The sequence below is a fragment of the Schistocerca nitens genome, chromosome 4 (genome assembly GCF_023898315.1).
Source record: "Schistocerca nitens isolate TAMUIC-IGC-003100 chromosome 4, iqSchNite1.1, whole genome shotgun sequence".
NCBI classification, from domain to species: domain Eukaryota; kingdom Metazoa; phylum Arthropoda; class Insecta; order Orthoptera; family Acrididae; genus Schistocerca; species Schistocerca nitens.
The window spans coordinates 977,124,785-977,145,390 of record NC_064617.1 but is presented as its reverse complement, the minus strand read 5'-3'; the positions used below and the strand labels follow the sequence as shown (position 1 = coordinate 977,145,390).

Below are 20,606 nucleotides of genomic sequence, written 5' to 3'. Positions count from 1 at the left end.
ATCAGGAACAGCAGAGGTCCCAGGACGCTTCCATGGGGAACACCTGATATCACTTCAGTTTTACTCGATGGTTTGCCGTCTATTACTACGAACTGCGACCTTCCTGACAGGAAATCACGAATCCAGTCGCACAACTGAGACGATACCCCGCAGGCCCGCAGCTTGATTAGAAGTCGCTTGTGAGGAACGGTGTCGAAAGCTTTCCGGAAATCTAGAAATACGGAATCAACTTGAGATCCCCTGTCGATAGCGGCCATTACTTCGTGCGAATAAAGAGCTAGCTGCGTTCCACAAGAACGATGTTTTCTGAAACCGTGCTGATTACGTATCAATAGAGATCGTTCCCTTCGAGGTGATTCATAATGTTTGAATACAGTATATGCTCCAAAACCCTACTGCAAACCGACGTCAATGATATAGGTCTGTAGTTCGATGGATTACTCCTACAACCATGGAGAGATGCATCAAACCAGTCTCAGGACTGAAGACCACAACAACAACAACAACAACAACAAGCAATATTCGTAGTTCCCTTTTTTTGTTGTCTTGAAGAAGTCAGTGTGGGAATCGCTGAGGGCGTTGTTGAGGATGCAGACAGTATCACAGTTGTCAAGGAGCGGTGCTCAACCTTGTCCTGTCTGTTGTGTTGCAGATGGAGCGACGCAGTGCGGTCCAGGCATGTTCCGCTGTCCAGAAGGGAAGTGCATCCCCTCGCTGTGGGTGTGCAACTACCAGAAGGACTGCGAGAAGGGAGACGACGAGTTCCAGTCTTGCCGTAAGTCCCGCCTAAAGACAAACATTGATGATGTGAACTGGAGTGCTGACCACACCCATGCTTCTCCCGGCACTTTGGCCTGGTTTGCACTGTATTGGGTGCGTCAAAAAGGACTTGACAACTTTGGAATGACATAGATTTACTGAGATAACTCACCGAATAAGTAGATGTGTCATTTTGTAGTAAACAACCTCTACTTTCACATAAAAGTGTCAAGCGTCATTTCGGTTCGGCGTGACTAACACTTGTGATGTGGCAAACATCTTTCTTTCCAACTCGTAGCAGCAGATCGGGCGTAACATGCGCAACGGCAGAGTGTACTAAATTGTTTGGTGGGTGAGGAACAGACACACGAACAACTGTTGCAAACTTATAGAATCGGTAGATGTGTCATTTTGTAGCAAACAACTTCAGCTTTGATTCACTCACAAGGGAATCTCCCCATCGCACCACCCTCTGATTTACTTATAAGTTGGCACAGTGGATAGGGCTGAAAAACTGAACACAGATCAATCGAGAAAACAGGAATAAGTTGTATCGAACTATGGAAAAATAAGCAAAATATACAAACTGAGTAGTCCATCCGCAAGGACATCGTGAGCTGAGCAGTGACGTGGTCCCGTGGTTAGCGAGAGCAGCTGCGGAAGAAAAGGTCCTTGGTTCAAGTCTTCCCTCCAGTGAAAAATTTATTTTCTTTATTTTCGCAAAGTTATGATCTGTCCGTTCGTTCACTGACGTCTCTGTTCACTGTAATAAGTTTAGTGTCTGTGTTTTGCGACCGCACCGCAAAACCGTGCGATTAGTAGACGAAAGGACGTGCCTCTCCAATGGGAACCGAAAACAGTTGATCACAAGGCCATAGTCAACCGATTCCTCCACAGGAAAACACGTCTGATATATTCTACACGACACTGGTGACGGCATGTGCGTCACATGACAGGAATATGTTGTCGACCCACCTAACTTGTACACTTGGTGAATGGGTAAAAAGATTCTTCTACCTTGCCCTGTTTAGGTTTCCTTGTGGATTTGATAATCACTCCCAAAAAAGTGATGAAAACATAAGAGTTTGTGACATAAACTGAAAATAAAAAATTAATTTTTTCACTCGAGGGAAGGCTTGAACCAAGGACCTGTCGCTCCGCAGCTGTTCACGGGACCACGGCATTGCTGGGCTGATATTGTCCTTGATGTTGCCTATCTTTCACATGGACTACTCAGTTTGTATATTTTGCTTATTATTTTCATAGTTCCACACAACTTCTTCCTGTTTTCTCGATTGATCTGTGTTCAGTTTTTCAAGGCCTATCCACTGTGCCAACTTACAACTAAATCTGAGGGGGGTGCGATGGGGAGGTTCCCTTGTCAGTGCGCCAGTACCCCATTCCGCCGCCGGGAGCGCCAGCGTTGTGCTCAGTTAAAATGGCTACTTTCTCTGGTGCGGGGCGTGCTGTCTGGGTGTTTTGGTTTCATGAAACGAACTTTGCAACAGTTGTTCGTGTGTCTGTTCCTCACCCACCAAACAATTTAGTACACTCTGCCGTTGCGCATGTTACGCCCGATCTGCTGCTACGAGTTGGAAAGAAAGATGTTTGCCACATCACAAGTGTTAGTCACGCCGAACCGAAATGACGCTTGACACTTTTATGTGAAAGTAGAGGTTGTTTACTACAAAATGACACATCTACTTATTCGGTGAGTTATCTCAGTAAATGTCTACATCATTCCAGAGTTGTAAAGTCCTTTTTGACTCACCCTGTATTACTAAATTTTTTCGACGTTGCCGAGCTAATTTTTTAAATCTTTTAACGATGCCACTTTGACTTAATAATATTGCAATAATATGAAGCTTCACCTGTTTCAATATCTTCTGGCGTTGCTGCTTTGGTATAGACAACTGCATCATCCGCGAATAGCCTTAAAGAGCATCCGACGCTTTCTGCTAGATCATTTACAGTGAGTCCAAAAAGTATTCGTCTGGCTGCAATTCTTTTAGAAAACAAAGTCTGTGTAACATTAAAAGAAATGTATACAAAATCTAAAGTCATGTAAGAAGTACCTCGGTAAGTCATTTTTGCTGAAAAGCAAGGGAAGAAATCCATCCAAATCGACAGCAAGGTTAACAAAATAGAAAATGTAATACAAGAGCTTGTTCATAAACTATTCCTCCACCATCTGAACGTGCCTAAATTCTGTGCACAGTGATAAAACTATAACGCTCACCCACGGCACTCACTGAAGTCAACCGTGCGCGACCCCACTCTATCGCCTGTTGTGATTCTGAACGGCGCCGATACAGTGCTATTAGCGCCATGGGCCGTAAGGGTAGTGAGACGACGCTGATCCAAAGGAAACTTATTCTGCACTTACATAATAAGTGCAAATCTTCTTGCGAGATTGCTAAACTAGTCGGTAGACATAGGTCGACGGTTCAGTCGATAATAGATCTATTTTGTGTAACAAAATCATTAAGGAACCAATCACGTACCGGACGACCTCACGCTTTGACTGATGCAGACGTGAGATTTATCATGAGGGAAATGAAGAAGAAACCTAAATCCCTCATCCTCCCTATCCTTTGTTATGCCCATCCAGCTTGGATCTCCGCCCCCTCCCTTCCTTTTATAAATCCATCCAAATCCTTGAACGCCATGCTCTCCGCCTCGCCTATCGCATCCGTCTCCCCTCCCCCACGCGGATCCTGTACGATCTCATCCCCTTCCCCCACCTCCTCCTTTTCCTTGAAAGGATACGGATCCTGTACACTTCCCGCAAACTCGATCCCCCTCACCCGCTTGTCTCGCCCATCCTCTCCCGCCCCCACCCGCTGCCGCGCCTGTATTCCCACATCCCACCCGGTCTCCATCTGTCCACCCTTCTTACCCTCTCCCAAGGTGGCTTCCGCCGGCTCCCTCTCCCTGATGATGCCCTCCTCCCCTCCATCTACCCCTCCTACCAACTTTGATCCTCCCTCCCTCCTCCTGTGTTTGCTCCTCTGGGCACCCTCCCTCCCATCTCTCCCTCTTCCCTCCCTCCTCCATTTCTCCCCCCTCCTCCCCCGGGCTTCCCCTCCCCTGTCCCTCTCCTCCTCCCCCCATCTCCTCAGCCATTGGCATCCTTGTTCTCCCCTCTCCCCCAAATGGCTCTGAGCACTATGGGACTTAACATTTATGGTCATCAGTCCCCTAGAACAGGTCCCCGGACTCGCACACGCTAAGTCGACATTCGCGCGCCGGAGATCATCGCCATCAGTGTCTCGTGTATGTTGTCATGTTTAGTGTTCAGTGTTCACCGTCACACTCCATCGTTCATCAGTGCCATCGTCATCTTCAGTGTTTGTGCTTCGTGACAACAGTTTGTAGTGTGGATTGTGATCGAGTGTGAACGGCTTCATGTTTTTTATGTTCGTGTGTCTACTGTTTTTTCCCACCGTTTTGTTGTAACCCATGTGTCTTCTCTGTTTATATCATTGTACTGTCTTCGGCTGAAGAGCGGCGTATTGTGCTGCTGCCAGCCTACCTGTTCTATGGGTTTTAAAATCACAAAAAAAAACCTAAAATCAGCGCTCCTAAGTTGATTGGGGAGTTACAAAGTCTTGGGTAAAGAAGGTATGTGCCAACACAATCAGAAATACCTTCAAAACGTATAGGTATTACGTATTACGGTCGGGTAGCGCTCAAGAAATTTTGGGTTAGTAAACAGAATCTAAAGAAACGTCTTCATTTTTCGATGGAACATAGATTCAAAAAGGAAGACTTCTGGAATAGAGTAATATTTTCTGTTGGTTGTTGGTTGTTTGGGGGAAGAGACCAAACAGCGAGGTTATCGGTCTCATCGGGTTAGGGAAGGAGGGGAAAGGAAGTCGGCCGTGCCCTTTCAAAGGAACCATCCCGGCATTTGCCTGGAGCGATTTAGGAAAATCACGGAAAACCTAAATCAGGATGGCCGGACGCGGGATTGAACCGTCGTCCTTCCGAATGCGAGTCCAGTGTGCTAACCACTGCGCCACCTCGCTCGGTAAATATTTTCTGATGAGAGCAAATATAACGTATTCGGGTCGGATGGCAGGCGAATGGCGTGGCGTAAGAAGAATGCGGAGATGTTGCCAGGCAATCTTGTGTCACTAGTTAAACACAGTGGTGGCTCCCTGATGGTGTGGGGCTGTATTAGTGCTGCAGGCGTTGGAAAATTACATTTCACGGAAGGCACAACGGATCATCATAGCCGGGCACCGTGGCCGAGCGGTTCTAGGCGCTTCAGTCCGGAACCGCGCTGCTGCTACGGTCGCAGGTTCGAATCCTGCCTCGGACACGGATGTGTGTGATGCTCTTAGGTGTGTTAGGTTTAAGTAGTTCCAAGTGCAGGGGACTGACGACCTCAGATGTTAAGTCCCATAGTGCTCAGAGCCATTTGAACCATTTGGATCCTCATATGTGTATCAACATTTTAAAGGACAATCTGAATCTTAGCGCCGAAAAATTAGGTCTGCAAGGAAATTAGATTTTTCAACAAGATAACGACCGAAAGCATACGGCTATAAATACAAGGCTGTGACTCCTGTACAATACCCCAAAACCTTAACACCCCTCCTCAGAGCCCAGATGTTAATCCTATTGAACACCTTTGGAAAGTACTGGAAGACAACATCAGGAGAAGACACATTTCTAACAAGAGAGACCTAAAAGAAGCGCTTCGAGACCAGTGGAACAAAATTCCAGCCTCTATGACGGCAAAATTGGTCAAGTCGATGCCCAGAGGACTAAAAGCAGTAATAGCTGCAAAGGGAAACCCTACTAAACATTAATTTTTTGTAATTGAAATCATATTTTCAGATTGTAAATTCAATGAGTGGACGAATACTTTTTGAAGTAGTCGTTGAATAAATTCTCCATTTTGTCAAATTTGTTATCGCTACGGATGTATTTATTTCCTTGTCCATCAATAAAAATGACTAACCAAGGCTCGTTGCATACGACTGGATGTTCACATTTTATGTTCCCTTCCTTTCATGTGACATATACTTAGTTTTTTTTTAAATTACAACTAGACGAATACGTTTTGTAATCACTGTATCTATATTGTAAACAGCAACGGTCCCATCACACTTCCCTGTGGTACTCCGGATATTACCTTGACATCTGTCGATTTAGTTCCGTTAAGAGCGACGTGCTGAGTTCTGTCCGCAAGAAAGTCTCGGATCCAATCGCAAGTCTGCTCCGATACTCGGTAAGCTGGTATTTTTTTCATTAAACGGCAATGCGGGACGGTGTCGAATGCCTCACTGAAGTCAAGGAACACGGCATCAGTCTGAGCGCCGTTGTCCACTGTGCTGTGGATGTCACGGAGGAACAGAGCGAGCCGAGTTTCGCAGGATCTCCGTTTGCGGAATCCGTGTTAACTTTTATAGGGGAGATGTTCATTTTCCAAAACGTCACAATTCTTGAGCATAAAACGTATTCCACATTTCTACAACAGGTTGACGTGAACGGTGTAGGTCTGTAATTGTGCGGATGTGGCCGTCTTACGGCCCTTCCTAAAAACTTTGGTCCAGGCGCAAAGTGCTGGCTACTCGAGCTAATGAATAATTGTGTCAAGAGCGGCGAGATACCAAAATTTTGGCGGAAAGCAAAAATTATAGCTATACATAAACCAGGGAAAGACCGGGATGACCCCAAGAGCTATAGGCCAATCTCCCTCCTATGCCACCTGTATAAGGTATTGGAAAGGTTGATCCTCCAAAGAATTACAGATATGATAGAACCATTACTGATCCCTCAACAGGCAGGATTTAGACAAGGGAAGAGCTGCACAGCACAGGTGTTGAATTTGACACAGCATATAGAGGACGGCTTCCAAAGGCGGCAGATAACAAAAATGGTTCAAATGGCTCTGAGCACTATGGGACTCAACTGCTGAGGTCATTAGTCCCCTAGAACTTAGAACTAGTTAAACCTACCTAACCTAAGCACATCACAAACATCCATGCCCGAGGCAGGATTCGAACCTGCGACCGTAGCGGTCTTGCGGTTCCAGACTGCAGCGCCTTTAACCGCACGGCCACTTCGGCCGGCGGCAGATAACAGGAGCGGTGTTTATAGATCTTTCAGCCGCCTACGACACTTAAAGTAGTAGTGGAGTTTTGCTATTTAGGGAGTAAAATAACTGATGATGGTCGAAGTAGAGAGGATATAAAATGTAGACTGGCAATGGCAAGGAAATCGTTTCTGAAGAAGAGAAATTTGTTAACATCGAGTATAGATTTAAGTGTCAGGAAGTCGTTTCTGAAAGTATTTGTATGGAGTGTAGCCATGCATGGAAGTGAAACATGGACGATAACCAGTTTGGACAAGAAGAGAATAGAAGCTTTCGAAATGTGGTGCTACAGAAGAATGGTGAAGATAAGGTGGGTAGATCACGTAACTAATGAGGAGGTATTGAATAGGATTGGGGAGAAGAGAAGTTTGTGGCACAACTTGACTAGAAGAAGGGATCGGTTGGTAGGACATGTTTTGAGGCATCAAGGGATCACAAATTTAGCATTGGAGGGCAGCGTGGAGTGTAAAAATCGTAGAGGGAGACCAAGAGATCAATACACTAAGCAGATTCAGAAGGATGTAGGTTGCAGTAGGTACTGGGAGATGAAGAGGCTTGCACAGGATAGAGTGGCATGGAGAGCTGCATCAAACCACTCTCAGGACTGACGACCACAACAACACGACACTGTAAACCACAGAATCTTGTTGCTGAAGCTATACAACCTCACCAAGGACTACAAACTAACCTGTCTAATTAGAAATCTTCTGCAGAACCGAAGATATTTTGTGGAATATCAAGGACAAAGAAGCAGATGGAGGCAGCAGAAAAATGGGTTGCCACAGGGCAGTGTACTGGCACCCACCCTCTTCAATATACTCAGTAATGACCAGCCGTTACCGGAAGGAACACAAAGCTTCATATATGCAGATGACCGAGCAATCACAGCACAAGATCAGAGCTTTGAGGGGGTGGAGCGGAACCTAACTGATGCTCTGAAAGAATTAACTGCCTATTACAGGGATAATCAATTGAAACCAAATCCTTCTAAGACCCAAACCTGTGCTTTCCACCTCCGAAACAGACAGGCTAGTAGAACCTTGCAGATAGATTGGGAAGGAACCTCTTTAGAACACTGCAAGACTCCAAAATACCTCGGAGTCACTCTGGACCGTGCTCTTACATATAAGGAACACTGCTTAAAAACAAAGCAAAAAGTGGCTGCCAGGAACAATGTGGTTAGGAAGCTGACTGGAATAACATGGGGAGCACAGCCAGACACAGTGCGCACATCCGCATTAGCCCTCTGCTACTCTGCAGCTGAGTATGGTGCAGATCTACACATACAAAGAAAGTTGATGTTGCTCTGAATGAGACATGTAGTATCGCTACGGGTTGTCTAAGAGCCACACCTGTGGAAAGACTGTACTGCTTATCCGGCATAGCCCCCCCGGACATCCGAAGAGATACAGCAGCACGGAGTGAAATGAAGAAGGCATTAACATCCGAAGCCCACCCACTACATGGCCACCAACCGGCACAGCAAAGACTTGTGTCTAGAAAGAGCTTCGTTCACAGTACAGAACCACTCGCTGACACTCCACATCAACACCGGGAGAAGAGATGGCAGGTCAGATGCCAGCATCTGGAGCAGTGGCTGATTCCGCAAGAAGTTCTCCCCCCAGGCCACACAGAGAAATGGTCCACATGGAAATCACTCAACCGCCTGCGTTCTTCTGTCACAAGATCCGAGAGTAATCTGGAGAGGTGGGGCTTCCAGGTGGACTCTCTCCAGTGTGACTGCGGAGCTACCGTGCAGACATCAACACATTGCCTCCAACTGTGTGCACCATGGAGGACCTCGTAAACGCTACACAAAGTGCACTGGACGTTGCAAATTTTTGGGCATCCACTGTATAGATTTAAATTATCTTATGTTTGACAACACAATCTGTGTCTAATCATTTATTTCATTCTTGACTAGTTTAATTTATAAACCATAATGTATGTATGTATGTAGTAATGTATCTAATATTGTTTTTAGTTTGCTTCTGACACGATAAATAAAATAAAAACGGCCCTTCCTAAAAACGGGAATGACCTGCGGTTTTTTTTTCAGTCGTTAGGTATCTTCAGTTGCTCAAGCGATCTACGATAAATTACTGCTAGAAGGGGTGCAAGTTTTTTCGCATAATTTTTAAATACTCATATAGGTATCTCATCTGGTCCTGACGCCCTTCCACTACTAAGCGATTGTAGCTGCTTTTCAATTCCGCGATCGGTTATCTCTGTGGTGTCACCGCCAGACACCACACTTGCTAGGTGGTAGCCTTTAAATCGGCCGCGGTCCGTTAGTATACGTCGGACCCGCGTGTCGCCACTATCAGTGATTGCAGACCGAGCGCCGCCACACGGCAGGTCTGGTCTAGAGAGACTCCCTAGCACTCACCCCAGTTGTACAGCCGACTTTGCTAGCGATGGTTCACTGTCTACATACGCTCTCATTTGCAGAGACGTCAGTTTAGCATAGCCTTCAGCTACGCCATTTGCTACGACCTAGCAAGGCGCAATATTCAGTTACTATGTCTTCTGAGCAAATAATATTGTGACTCGTGTACCGTCAAGAGCGACGTTCATCATTAATGGATTAAAGTTAATTATCAAAGTAATTACCTCCGCTTTCTGAATTCTAATTCCTTGTCATGTTCCAGACCTCACGTCAGTATAGTCTTTCCCTCCTCACGCCCGCCTGCGTGAGCTAAAACGCGTGCATTTCGGCCTCCTCTAGTAACACGGTGTTCCCTCTTCTGCAAACAAAACAATCTCAATATCTGCCAATTTCGACTTTCGCACGACGATTGAAAGGAAGGACAGTGTTACGATGTTCCGCGGTGAAACATCTTCGGAAGACCGAATTCAGTATTTCGGCCTTCACTCTGTTATCCTGCGTCCCGGTGCCGGTGTGGTCGCTGAGAGAATGAATAGATGATTTTGAACCACTTACTGATTTTACGTACGACGAAAATCTCTTACGGTTTTTACTCAGGTCGGTTGACAACCTCTTGTTTTCAGAATTATTATCTGGTGTATTTTCGAAGTGGGAGACATCAACAGAAAAGGGATTTTTTCGGTCCATTATGAGCTCTCCATCAGTGGCTTGGGTTGGGCGAGGTCATTGGAGGTAGGGAGCACAGTGGATTGAAAGCAGAAGCAGGAAACAGCTCAGGGAGGAATGTAACGGGCGGAGCGCAGCTAACAGCTAGCTGCTCTCTGCTCGCATCGGCCAGGTGGGCGACGCCGCAGCAGCGGCCAATGAACCGACAGCGGCCAGACCTGTTGCACGGGCTCTCTCTCTCTCTCTCTCTCTCTCTCTCTCCCTCCCTCTCTCCCCCTCTCTCCCTCTCGACGTCACGCCGTGCGCTTCCGTAACGGTTCGCTTCCTGCTCCTCTTCCGCCGTCTCAGCGTCTTTACACCTACTGTGAGACTCTAGAATGTATTTAATTTATGAAAAAATGAATGGGCTGTTACATTTTAAATTTCATGTTTAGAAAAAACTCAAATTTTATAGTTAATTATCTCCATTTTTATCACATTTTTTAATAGATCAGGAAAATTCTAGAGTTTCATAAACCTGTAAGTATGGTTTGTATGCTGTGCAAAATTCATCGAAGAATCTCTTTTACTTATGAACGAAAGTGTACCTATAGCAAGAAATGCAGCCAATGGTAAGTGTAAAAAAGGATGAAGTTTCCCATGGAAAAAAATTAATTTTGGTATGTTTTTCAACTTCAACTGCTATGAGAGTGAACCCTGAATCCTTACTAGTCATGCTGACAAAGTTTTATTAATTCATTTGTCAAAGGATAGACAGTGGAAATTAAAATGTCCTGAGATGCCTCTCCTGCTCCAAGTCGGCCCGTTTGACATGCTACCCTCCTTAACCTTGACGATAAGCGGTGGGAATTGGCTCGTAGCGTTTACACTGCAGCCCCACGACTGTTTGTGAAACGGAAATAAAGAAACTTATCAAATGGTTCAAATGGCTCTGAGCACTATGGGACTCAACTACTGGGTCATAAGTCCCCTAGAACGTAGAACTACTTAAACCTAACTACACTAAGGACATCCATGCCCGAGGCAGGATTCGAACCTGCGACCGTAGCGGTCGCGCGATAGAAACTTATCACCTGAAGATGTATCTCCACTGATGAGAAACCAGTCGTGACATTTCTATTAAAAGTATTTTAACGGTCAGTGCGGAAGATTCTGCTCACCATTTGGAGGTTAGTATGCCCACGGAGCATAACGCCTGCCCACACCGTACCACCTAGTCCACCAAAATGATCCTGTTTGACATTGTTTCTGATTGCATCACGCTTTTCCCGGCTCTTACCACATGAGGGTACGTCCAGCATTATCGAATGTCATCGTGGTAGTGCAAGAATCGCCGTCTCTGCTGGTCACACACGCTATTGAGAAGGTCACACACCCTATTGAGAACCATGTCCCACCTTTCGTAATGTCCAGGGGACCATCATAAATCGCGGCGACTTCAGTGTAATTATTGTCTTTGGATAAAAGTGTCATTTCTCCTCGTCTCATGGTAAATTTCTTTTGCACTACTGGCCATTAAAATTGCTACACCACGAAGATGTCATCCTACAGGCGCGAAATTTAACCTACAGGTAGAAGATGCTGTGATATCGAAGTGATTACCTTTTCAGAGCATTCACAAAAGGTTGGCGCCGGTGGCGACAGCTACAACGTGCTGACATGAGGAAAGTTTCCAACCGATTTCTCATACACAAACAGCAGTTGACCGGCGTTGCCTGGTGAAACGTTGTTGTGATGCCTCGTGTAAGAAGGTGAAATGCGTACCATCACGTTTCCGACTTTGATAGAGGTCGGATTGTAGCCAATCGCGATTGCGGTTTATCGTATCGCGACATTGCTGCTCACGTTCGTCGAGATCCAATGACTGTTAGCAGAATATGGAATCGGTGGGTTCAGGGGGTTAATACGGAACGCCGTGCTGGATCCCAACGGTCTCGTATCACTAGCAGTCGAGATGACAGGCATCTTATCCTCATGGCTGTAACGGATGGTGCAGCCACGTCTCGATCCGTGAGTCAACAGATGGGGACGTTTGCAAGACAAGAACCATATGCACGAACAGTTCGACGACGTTGCAGCAGCATGGACTATCAGCTCGGAGACCGTGGCTGCGGTTACCCTTGACGCTGCATCACAGACAGGAGCGCCTGCGATGGTGTACTCGACGACGAACCTGGGTGCACGAATGCCAAAACGTCGTTTTTTCGGATCAAAATGTTCAGATGTGTGTGAAATCTTATGGGACTTAACTGCTAAGGTCATCAGTCCCTAAGCTTACACACAACCTAAATTAACCGAAGGACAAACACATACACCCATGCCCGACGGAGGACTCGAACCTCCGCCGGGATTTTTCGGATCAATCCAGGTTCTGTTTACAGCATCATGATGGTCGCATCCGTGTTTGGCGACATCGCGGTTAACGCACATTGGAAGGGTGTATTCGTCATCGCCATACTGGCGTATCACCCGGCGTGATGGTATGGGGTGCCACTGGTTACACGTCTCGGTCACCTCTTGTTCGCATTGACGGCACTTTGAACAGTGGATGTTACATTTCAGATGTGTTACGACCCGTGGCTCTACCCTTCATTTGATCCCTGCGAAACCCTACATTTCAGCAGGATAATGCACGACCGCATGTTGCAAGTCATGTACGGACCTTTGTGGATACAGAAAATGTTCGACTGCTGCCCTGGCCAGCACATTCTCCAGATCTGTCACCAACTGAAAACGTCTGGTCAATGGTGGCCGAGCAACTGGCTCGTCACAATACGCCAGTCACTACTCTTGATGAACTGTGGTATCGTGTTGAAGCTGCATGGGCAGCTGTACCTGTACACGCCATCCAAGCTCTGTTTGACGCAATGCCCAGGCGTATCAAGGCCGTTACGGCCAGAGGTGGTTCTTCTGGGTACTGATTTCTCAGGATCTATGCACCCAAATTGCGTGAAAATGTAATCACATGTCAGTTCTAGTATAATATATTTGTCCAATGAATACCCGTTTATCATCTGGATTTTTTCTTGCTGTAGCAATTTTAATGGCCAGCAGTGTACTTTAACGGCCAGAGCGGAAGATCCTGTTCACCATTCGGAGGTCAGTATGCCCACGCAACATAACGCCTGCCGACACCGTAACACCTACTGCACCAAAATGATCCTGTTTGACAAGCGTCACGCTTTTCCCGGCTCTTACCACAAGCGGGTACGTCCAGCATTATTGTACCTGATCGTGGTAGCGCAAGGATCGCCGTCCGTGCTGGTCACACACCCTATTAAGAACCATGTCGCGCGGGATTAGCCGAACGGTCTGGGGCGCTACAGTCATGGACTGTGCGGCTGGTCTCGGCGGAGGTTCGAGTCCTCGCTCGGGCATGCGCGCGCGCGCGCGCGCGCGCGCGTGTGTGTGTGTGTGTGTGTGTGTGTGTGTGTGTGTTTTTTTGTCCTTAGGATAATTTAGGTTAAGTAGTGTGTAAGGTTAGGGACTAATGACCTTAGCAGTTAAGTCCCATGAGATTTCACGCACATTTGAACATTTTTGAAGAACTATGTCCCACCTTTTGTAATGTCCAGGGGACCATCATAAATCGCGGCGACTTCAGTGCAATTATTGTCTATGGATAAAAGTGTCATTTCTCCTCGTCCCACTGTGTATTTCTTTTAGTTAGGTTCCGTACTATAGTGTAGCAGTTCTTTCTCCGTATATGGTACAAGTTTTACCGAGCTATGTTACTCTGCAGCGACACGCCAAGCGGAAGTTACTTTCGTACTTAAATTTTGCACGCCAGTATGTTTCAAAAGAAAGCGTACTGTTTGGTGCAGGGCTGCTGCAACGGCATCGACTGCTGGCGCCACTTATTTATTGACCGTGTTGGCTTGCTTTTTCTCCTGTTCCCCTGCTCTTTTGAGAGGACCGCGGCTGTTTACACAGGAGTCCGCGATGTGCTGCATTATTCCACAGGGAACACAGCCGCAACCCTGCGGCCCTCTGGTCTGGTTCAAAAATGGCTCTGAGCACTATGGGACTCAACATCTGAGGTCATCAGTCCCCTAGAACTTAGAACTACTTAAACCTAACTAACCTAAGGACACCACACACATCCATGCCCGAGGCAGGCTTCGAACCTGCGACCGTGAAGTGAAATCAGAAAGGTGGAAAGAGTATATAGAGGGTCTATACAAGGGCGATGTACTTGAGGACAATATTATGGAAATGGAAGAGGATGTAGATGAAGATGAAATGGGAGTTACGATACTGCGTGAAGAGTGTGAGAGAGCACTGAAAGATCTGAGTCGAAACAAGGCCCCGGGAGTAGACAACATTCCATTAGAACTACTGACGGCCTTGGGAGAGCCAGTCCTGACAAAACTTTACCATCTGGTGAGCAATATGTATGAGACAGGCGAAATACCCTCAGACTTCAAGAAGAATATAATAATTCCAATCCGAAAGAAAGCAGATGCTGACAGATGTGAAAAGTGCCGAACAATCAGTTTAATAAGTCACGGATGCAAACAATCAGTTAAATAAGTCACGGATGCAAAATACTAACGCGAATTCTTTACAGACGAATGGGGAAACTGGTAGAAGCCGAACTCGGGGAAGATCTGTTTGGATTCCGTAGAAATATTGGAACACGTGAGGCAATACTGACCCTACGACTTATCTTAGAAAATAGATTAAGGAAGGCAAACATTTCTAGCATTTGAAGACTTAGAGAAAGCTTTTGACAGTGTTGACTGGAATACTCTCTTTCGAATTCTGAAGGTGGCAGGGGTTGTAGCCTCTCCCCGATGTTATTCAGTCTGTATACTGAGCAAGCAGTGAAGGAAACAAAAGAAAAATTCGGAGTAGGTATTAAAATCCATGGAGAAGAAATAAAAACTTTGAGGTTCGCCGATGACGTTGTAATTCTGTCAGAGACAAAAAAAAAAATGGTTCAGAGCACTATGGGACTTAACACCGAGCGAGGTGGCGCAGTGGTTAGACACTGGACTCGCATTCGGGAGGACGACGGTTCAATCCCGCGTCCGACCATCCTGATTTAGGTTTTCCGTGATTTCCCTAAATCGCTCCAGGCAAATGCCGGGATGGTTCCTTTCAAAGGGCGCGGCCGACTTCCTTCCCCGTCCTTCCCTAATCCGATGAGACCGATGATCTCGCTGTCTGGTCTCCTTCCCCAAAACCAACCAACCAACTTAACATCTGAGGTCATCAGTCCCTTAGAACTACTTAAATCTAACTAACCTAAGGACATCACACACATCCATGCCCGAGGCATGACCGTAGCGGTCGTGTGGTTCCAGACTGTAGCGCCTAGAACCGCTCGGCCACAGCGGCCGGCCCTCTGTTCTGGGGTGATACCCTTGTGTCGCAGTGCCCTTCTCGGTGCTGCGCTGCCACGGATCCTCGGAAAAATCTGCACCGCTCGCAACAGCACCGGTCTGTAATGCTACTCCGCCACACGGCAGCAGGACTACACCACCACAGGCTTAAAGGGAGTTGCAGAGTTGGAAACTCCGGGAGGGCCGGTCGCGAACTAGTCCTAGACAATATGCTACGTACTTTATTGGGGCAAGAAGAAGAAGCCCTTACCCTGTCGCAGATACGGCGCTGCTATCAATGAAGGACGATTTTTGTTTCAGTGGTACACGGTACGTGGCGTGGCTACAAATCTAAGTACAAGCTAGGCACTAACGCAAGTCGACTAAAAACTAATTAAAATACAGCAATCAGTCGTTAATAATCTATTAAGCTAGCTGGATTTTTACTGTGTGGCTTATCATCAGCTCTAACAAGGCCGCCCCCGGTAGCTGAGTGGTCAGCGCGACAGAATGTCAATCCTAAGGGCGCGGGTTCGATTCCCGGCTGGGTCGGAGATTTTCTCCGCTCAGGGACTGGATGTTGTGTTGTTCTAATCATCATCATTTCATCCCCATCGACGCGCAAGTCGCCGAAGTGGCGTCAAATCGAAAGACTTGCACCCGGCAAACGGTCTACCCGACCGGAGGCCCTAGTCGAACGACATTTACAGCGCTAACAAGATATCAGAATGCATTAGAATAAGACATATGCCTGAATCAAAGCAGGCCTGTGTGGCCGAGCGGTTCTGGGCGCTTCAGTCTGGAACCCCGCGACCGCTACGGTCGCAGGTTCGAATCCTGCCTCGGGCATGGATGTGTGTGATGTCCTTAGGATAGTTAGGTTTAAGTAGTTCTAAATTCTAGGGGACTCATTACCTCAGATGTTAAGTCCCATAGCGCTGAGAGCCATTTGAATCAAAACATGTCACAGTTGTATAAGCTTTGTAGAAGAGCAAATGATAAACATACCGGTAAGATTCAAGTCATATCATCATGTACAAATAGCCCATACTAGCCTATCCGGGTCAGTATTGCAGTTCACACTGAAACTGCTATTTACAATTATTATACGGCTGACCTCGGCGTGCGTTGTAAATGATATGCACAGCTCTCTATACATAATCAGCTTATTACACAATTTACTGGCGTTGTTCATACAATGTTGGCTGATATTTGGAAAACACCAAATACAGTAGATGAAAATATTACCAAACGTAGCTTAGATGTGTATTATTCGAAAGGCAGTCGCTACTCATTTGTCGATCGACCTGCGTGGTGTCTGCTGTGTAAACTAACAGTAGTTTGTACCTGTTGCTGTTTAAAAACGTAAATAAATAGAAAATAAATAAATACAATTACTCTTGCGTACAGGTAGAATCAAAAATGTACACCAGGAGGTTTGGGAACCTACATATCAGTAGATAGTGACTCAAATAGCTCTATAGTCCTTACCACAAATTTCAGATTTGAGCAGTAGGGATTCAGGATTCACACTCATAGCAGTAGAAGTCCAAAAGCATAACAAAATATTTTTTTTTACCTGTGAAATTTCATCATTTTTTTCTCTTACTATTGGCTGCATTTGTTGCTATATGTATACTTTTCTTCATAAGTAAAAGAGATTCTTCGATGAACTTTGCACAGCGTACAAACCATTCTTACAGGTGTCTGAGCCTCTAGAGTGTATTTAATTTATGAAAGAAATCAATAAGCTGTTACATTTTAAACGTCATGTTTAGAAAAAACTCAAATTTTATAGTTAATTATCTCAATTTTTATCACACTTTTTAATAGATTTGGAAAATTCTGGAGTTTCGTAAACGTGTAAGTATCGTTTGTATGCTGTGCAAAATTCATCGAAGGATGTCTTTTATTTATGAACAAAGGTGTACCTATAGCAACAAATGCAGCCAATAGTAAGTGTAAAAATGATGAAATTTCACATGTAAAAAATTTAATGATTTTGAACATCCACTGCTATCAGTGTGAATCCTGAATCCTAACTTCTGAGGCCATCGGTCGCCTAGAACTTAGAACTACTTAAACCTAACTAAGCTAAGGACATCACACACATTCATGTCCGAGGCAGAATTCAAACCTGCGACGGTAGCGGTCGCGCGGTTCCAGACTATAGCGCCTAGAACCGCTCGGCCACTCTGGCCGGCGTACCAGTGGACGCACGTTGTGAGATACAAGACGCATTACACTTGAAACGTCCCCTTAGAAAAATTTATGATTTACTGTGCTGATAAACCTCTTACATTATTTGCTTTTCAGACAGCTGAGCAAAACTGAACGTACTCAGACATTTCGCTCTTTACCTATTCTGGACAACACTAAACTGACACACAATATTTTTAGCGCAACGGAATCTGACTTTCAATAATCCCTACAAAAGAATGGCCCTGACTAACATTATCTATACCTTTCACATATCACTTACCTCACAAAAATCTTCGTTACTCGAACTACTGCAATACAGCGAGCGCCACTACTGCCAGCTAAATAAAAGATTCAAACTACGGAAGGCACTAACTACTGATAGGCATAGTTAGCAAATGAAAGATTTTAATGGAGAACAAACAATGTATTTACCTTAATAGTGTTGAAAAATCATAATATACATAGCAGTTCATGACATCTAGTCTTACAAATTTCAAAACTCCGCCATTTCTCTCCCCACATCCACCACTGCTGGCGGCTCACCTCCAACTGCGCAACGCTACGCGCTGTTCACATCCAGATGCCCAACACTACAATGGCAGACAACAATGCAAACTAGCCACAGACTGCACACAGCGCAGCCAGTGATATTCATACAGAGCGCTACGTAACGTTGCCAATAAGAAAACATAAACAGCCTACTTAAACAGCCTACTTACACACTTTACAATGCATTCAAACACAGATTTCCCTTAGTATCATATAACTGTAGGTCAGTTTGGTGCTAAATTCATTAAGCTTTAAAGTACGCTGGCTGCTGGTGTAGAAAAAAAAAACTTTATTTTACTTAATACCGACCATGTTCTCTTATGTGAACCTGGAGGGGATACCCTATTTGCTTCTCCCGTATTTGTTTCTTTTTCATCTAATTACATTTTTTGTCAGTTGGCTGAAGAGTGGGTTGCCTGTAACGCTGATAGCCCCCCCCCCCCTTCCCTCCCCCCCCAAATGGATTCGAAGAAGGTCATCGCGACCTTGTCGGAACTTGCGTGAACAGCTTGGCGGGGGAGATGGCAGGATGTTTTCCACTGTTGGGTTTGCCGTTTGCCCTAGGGCTGTCGGAATGCTGTCGGTCGGAGTCACCGTCTCGCACGAGAACGCCTGCCCCCACACTGCTAATCGGACGAATCGTACGCCTCAGCGATTCAGTTGGAAAACAGCCGCATCCTACGTACAGTCCGGATTGTTTCACCGTGTGATTTTCACGCCTTTAACGACCCCGTAGAAAGACGTACGCGGACGTCAGTTTCAGTCGGACGAGGAAGAGCGAGAGTAGGTTTCGGTTGCGAATCCGTCAGCGAACTACCGCGTTCTGCGAGACGGGAATTGGTAGTCTCGTCTCCCGGAGAGATAAATGTCTTACTTTTGAATGGAACCATTCCATGGTCCCACTGTGGCGGATGTCCGAGTTTCATTGGACTGCCTCTCATACTACTTCAGTGTACCAAGAAATGAAATGAAATGATCGTAGGGCATTGTTGGCCGGGAGGCCCCTTGCGGGGAACTTCGGCCGCCGTATTGCAAGTCCTTTTTAACTGACGCCACTTCGACGACTTGCGAGTCAATGATGATGAAATGATGACGAAAGACACACAACACCTAGTCATCACGACGCAGAGAGAATCCGTGACCCCGGCGGGAATCGAACCCAGGATCCCGTGCGCGGGAAGCGAGAACGCTACCGCAAGAGCTGCGGACAGTGTACTAAGAAACTGTATTTTATGACTGTATAAATCTGTGAATAAAGTAACATTCTCTGACCTTGAAGAATAATGTGCTAGGAAAAAAAATTCAGCGTGTTACATTACAAATAAATATCGTTGGGACAAAAACTTTTTAGCTCGAGATACGGACGTAAACCGTGATGAAATGAAATGTCGTGTGTCTAGGGCCTCCCGGCGGGTAGACTCGATCGTTCGGTGCAAGTCTTTTGAGATGACGCTACTTCGGCGACTTGCTCGTCGATGGAAATGAAATGATTGAGATGAAGACGACACAAACACCAGTCCCTGAGGGGAGAAAATCTCGAACCCAACCGGGAATCGAACCCTAGTCTCGCCGGCATGACGAGGCCGCGCGCTGTCCAGTCAGCTACGATGGCGAACAACCGTAATGGAAATATTAATGCTTAGCCGTCGGCGATGACATTGTAATTCTGTCAGAGACAGCAAAGGACTTGGAGGAGCAGTTGAACGGAATGGACAGTGTGTTGAAAGGAGGGTATAAGATGATCATCAACAAAAGCAAAACGAGGATAATGGAATGTAATCGAATTAAGTCGGGTGATGCTGAGGGAATTAGATTAGGAAATGAGACACTTAAAGTAGTAAAGGAGTTTTGCTATTTGGGGAGCAAAATAACGGATGTTGGTCGAAGTAGAGAGGATATAAAATGTAGACTGCCAATGGCAAGGAAAGCGTTTGTGAAGAAGAGAAATTTGTCAACATCGAGTATAGATTTACGTGCCAGGAAGTCGTTCCTGAAAGTATTTGTATGGAGTGTAGCCATGTATGGAAGTGAAACATGGACGATAAATAGTTTGGACAAGAAGAGAATAGAAGTCTTCGAAATGTGGTGCTACAGAAGAATGCTGAAGATTGGATGGGTAGATCACATAACTAATGGGGAGGTATTGAATAGAATTGGGGAGAAGAGGAGCTTGTGGCACAACTTGATTAGAAGAAGGTATCGGTTGGTAGGACATGTTCTGAGACATCGAGGGATCACCAATTTAGTATTGGAGGGCAGCGTGGAGGGTAAAAATCGTAGAGGGTGACCAAGAGAGGAATACACTAAGCAGATTCAGCAGGATGTAGGCTGCAGTAGGTACTGGGAGATGAAGAAGCTTGCACAGGATAGAGTAGCATGGAGAGCTGCATCAAACCAGTCTCAGGACTGAAGACCACAACAACAACAACAACAACAGCCGTACTGCGTTAGCAAGAAGCCTGTTTCAGCGCGTATTACATACTCTCATCGACAGCCTCCAATATTTATTTCCCTGAAATTCGTTTAAATGGCTTTGAAAGCTTGATAGCTGCAAAGATAAATTGAACTGCTGAATAGGATCTTGGTCGTAAACCTGTTTGTGTTT

General features: G+C 45.8%; 1 protein-coding gene across 1 annotated transcript in view; it reads left to right on the top strand.

Annotated features, from left to right (window-relative positions):
- The first annotated feature begins 655 nt into the window (after positions 1-655).
- Positions 656-20,606, top strand: part of LOC126253678 (low-density lipoprotein receptor-related protein 2) — a 215,470-nt gene continuing 195,519 nt past the window's right edge. The window contains exon 1 of the mRNA XM_049955201.1: positions 656-775. Within this exon, the coding sequence (XP_049811158.1) occupies positions 679-775 (97 nt within the window). The 5' untranslated portion in view covers positions 656-678. The remainder of the gene's footprint in view (positions 776-20,606) is intronic.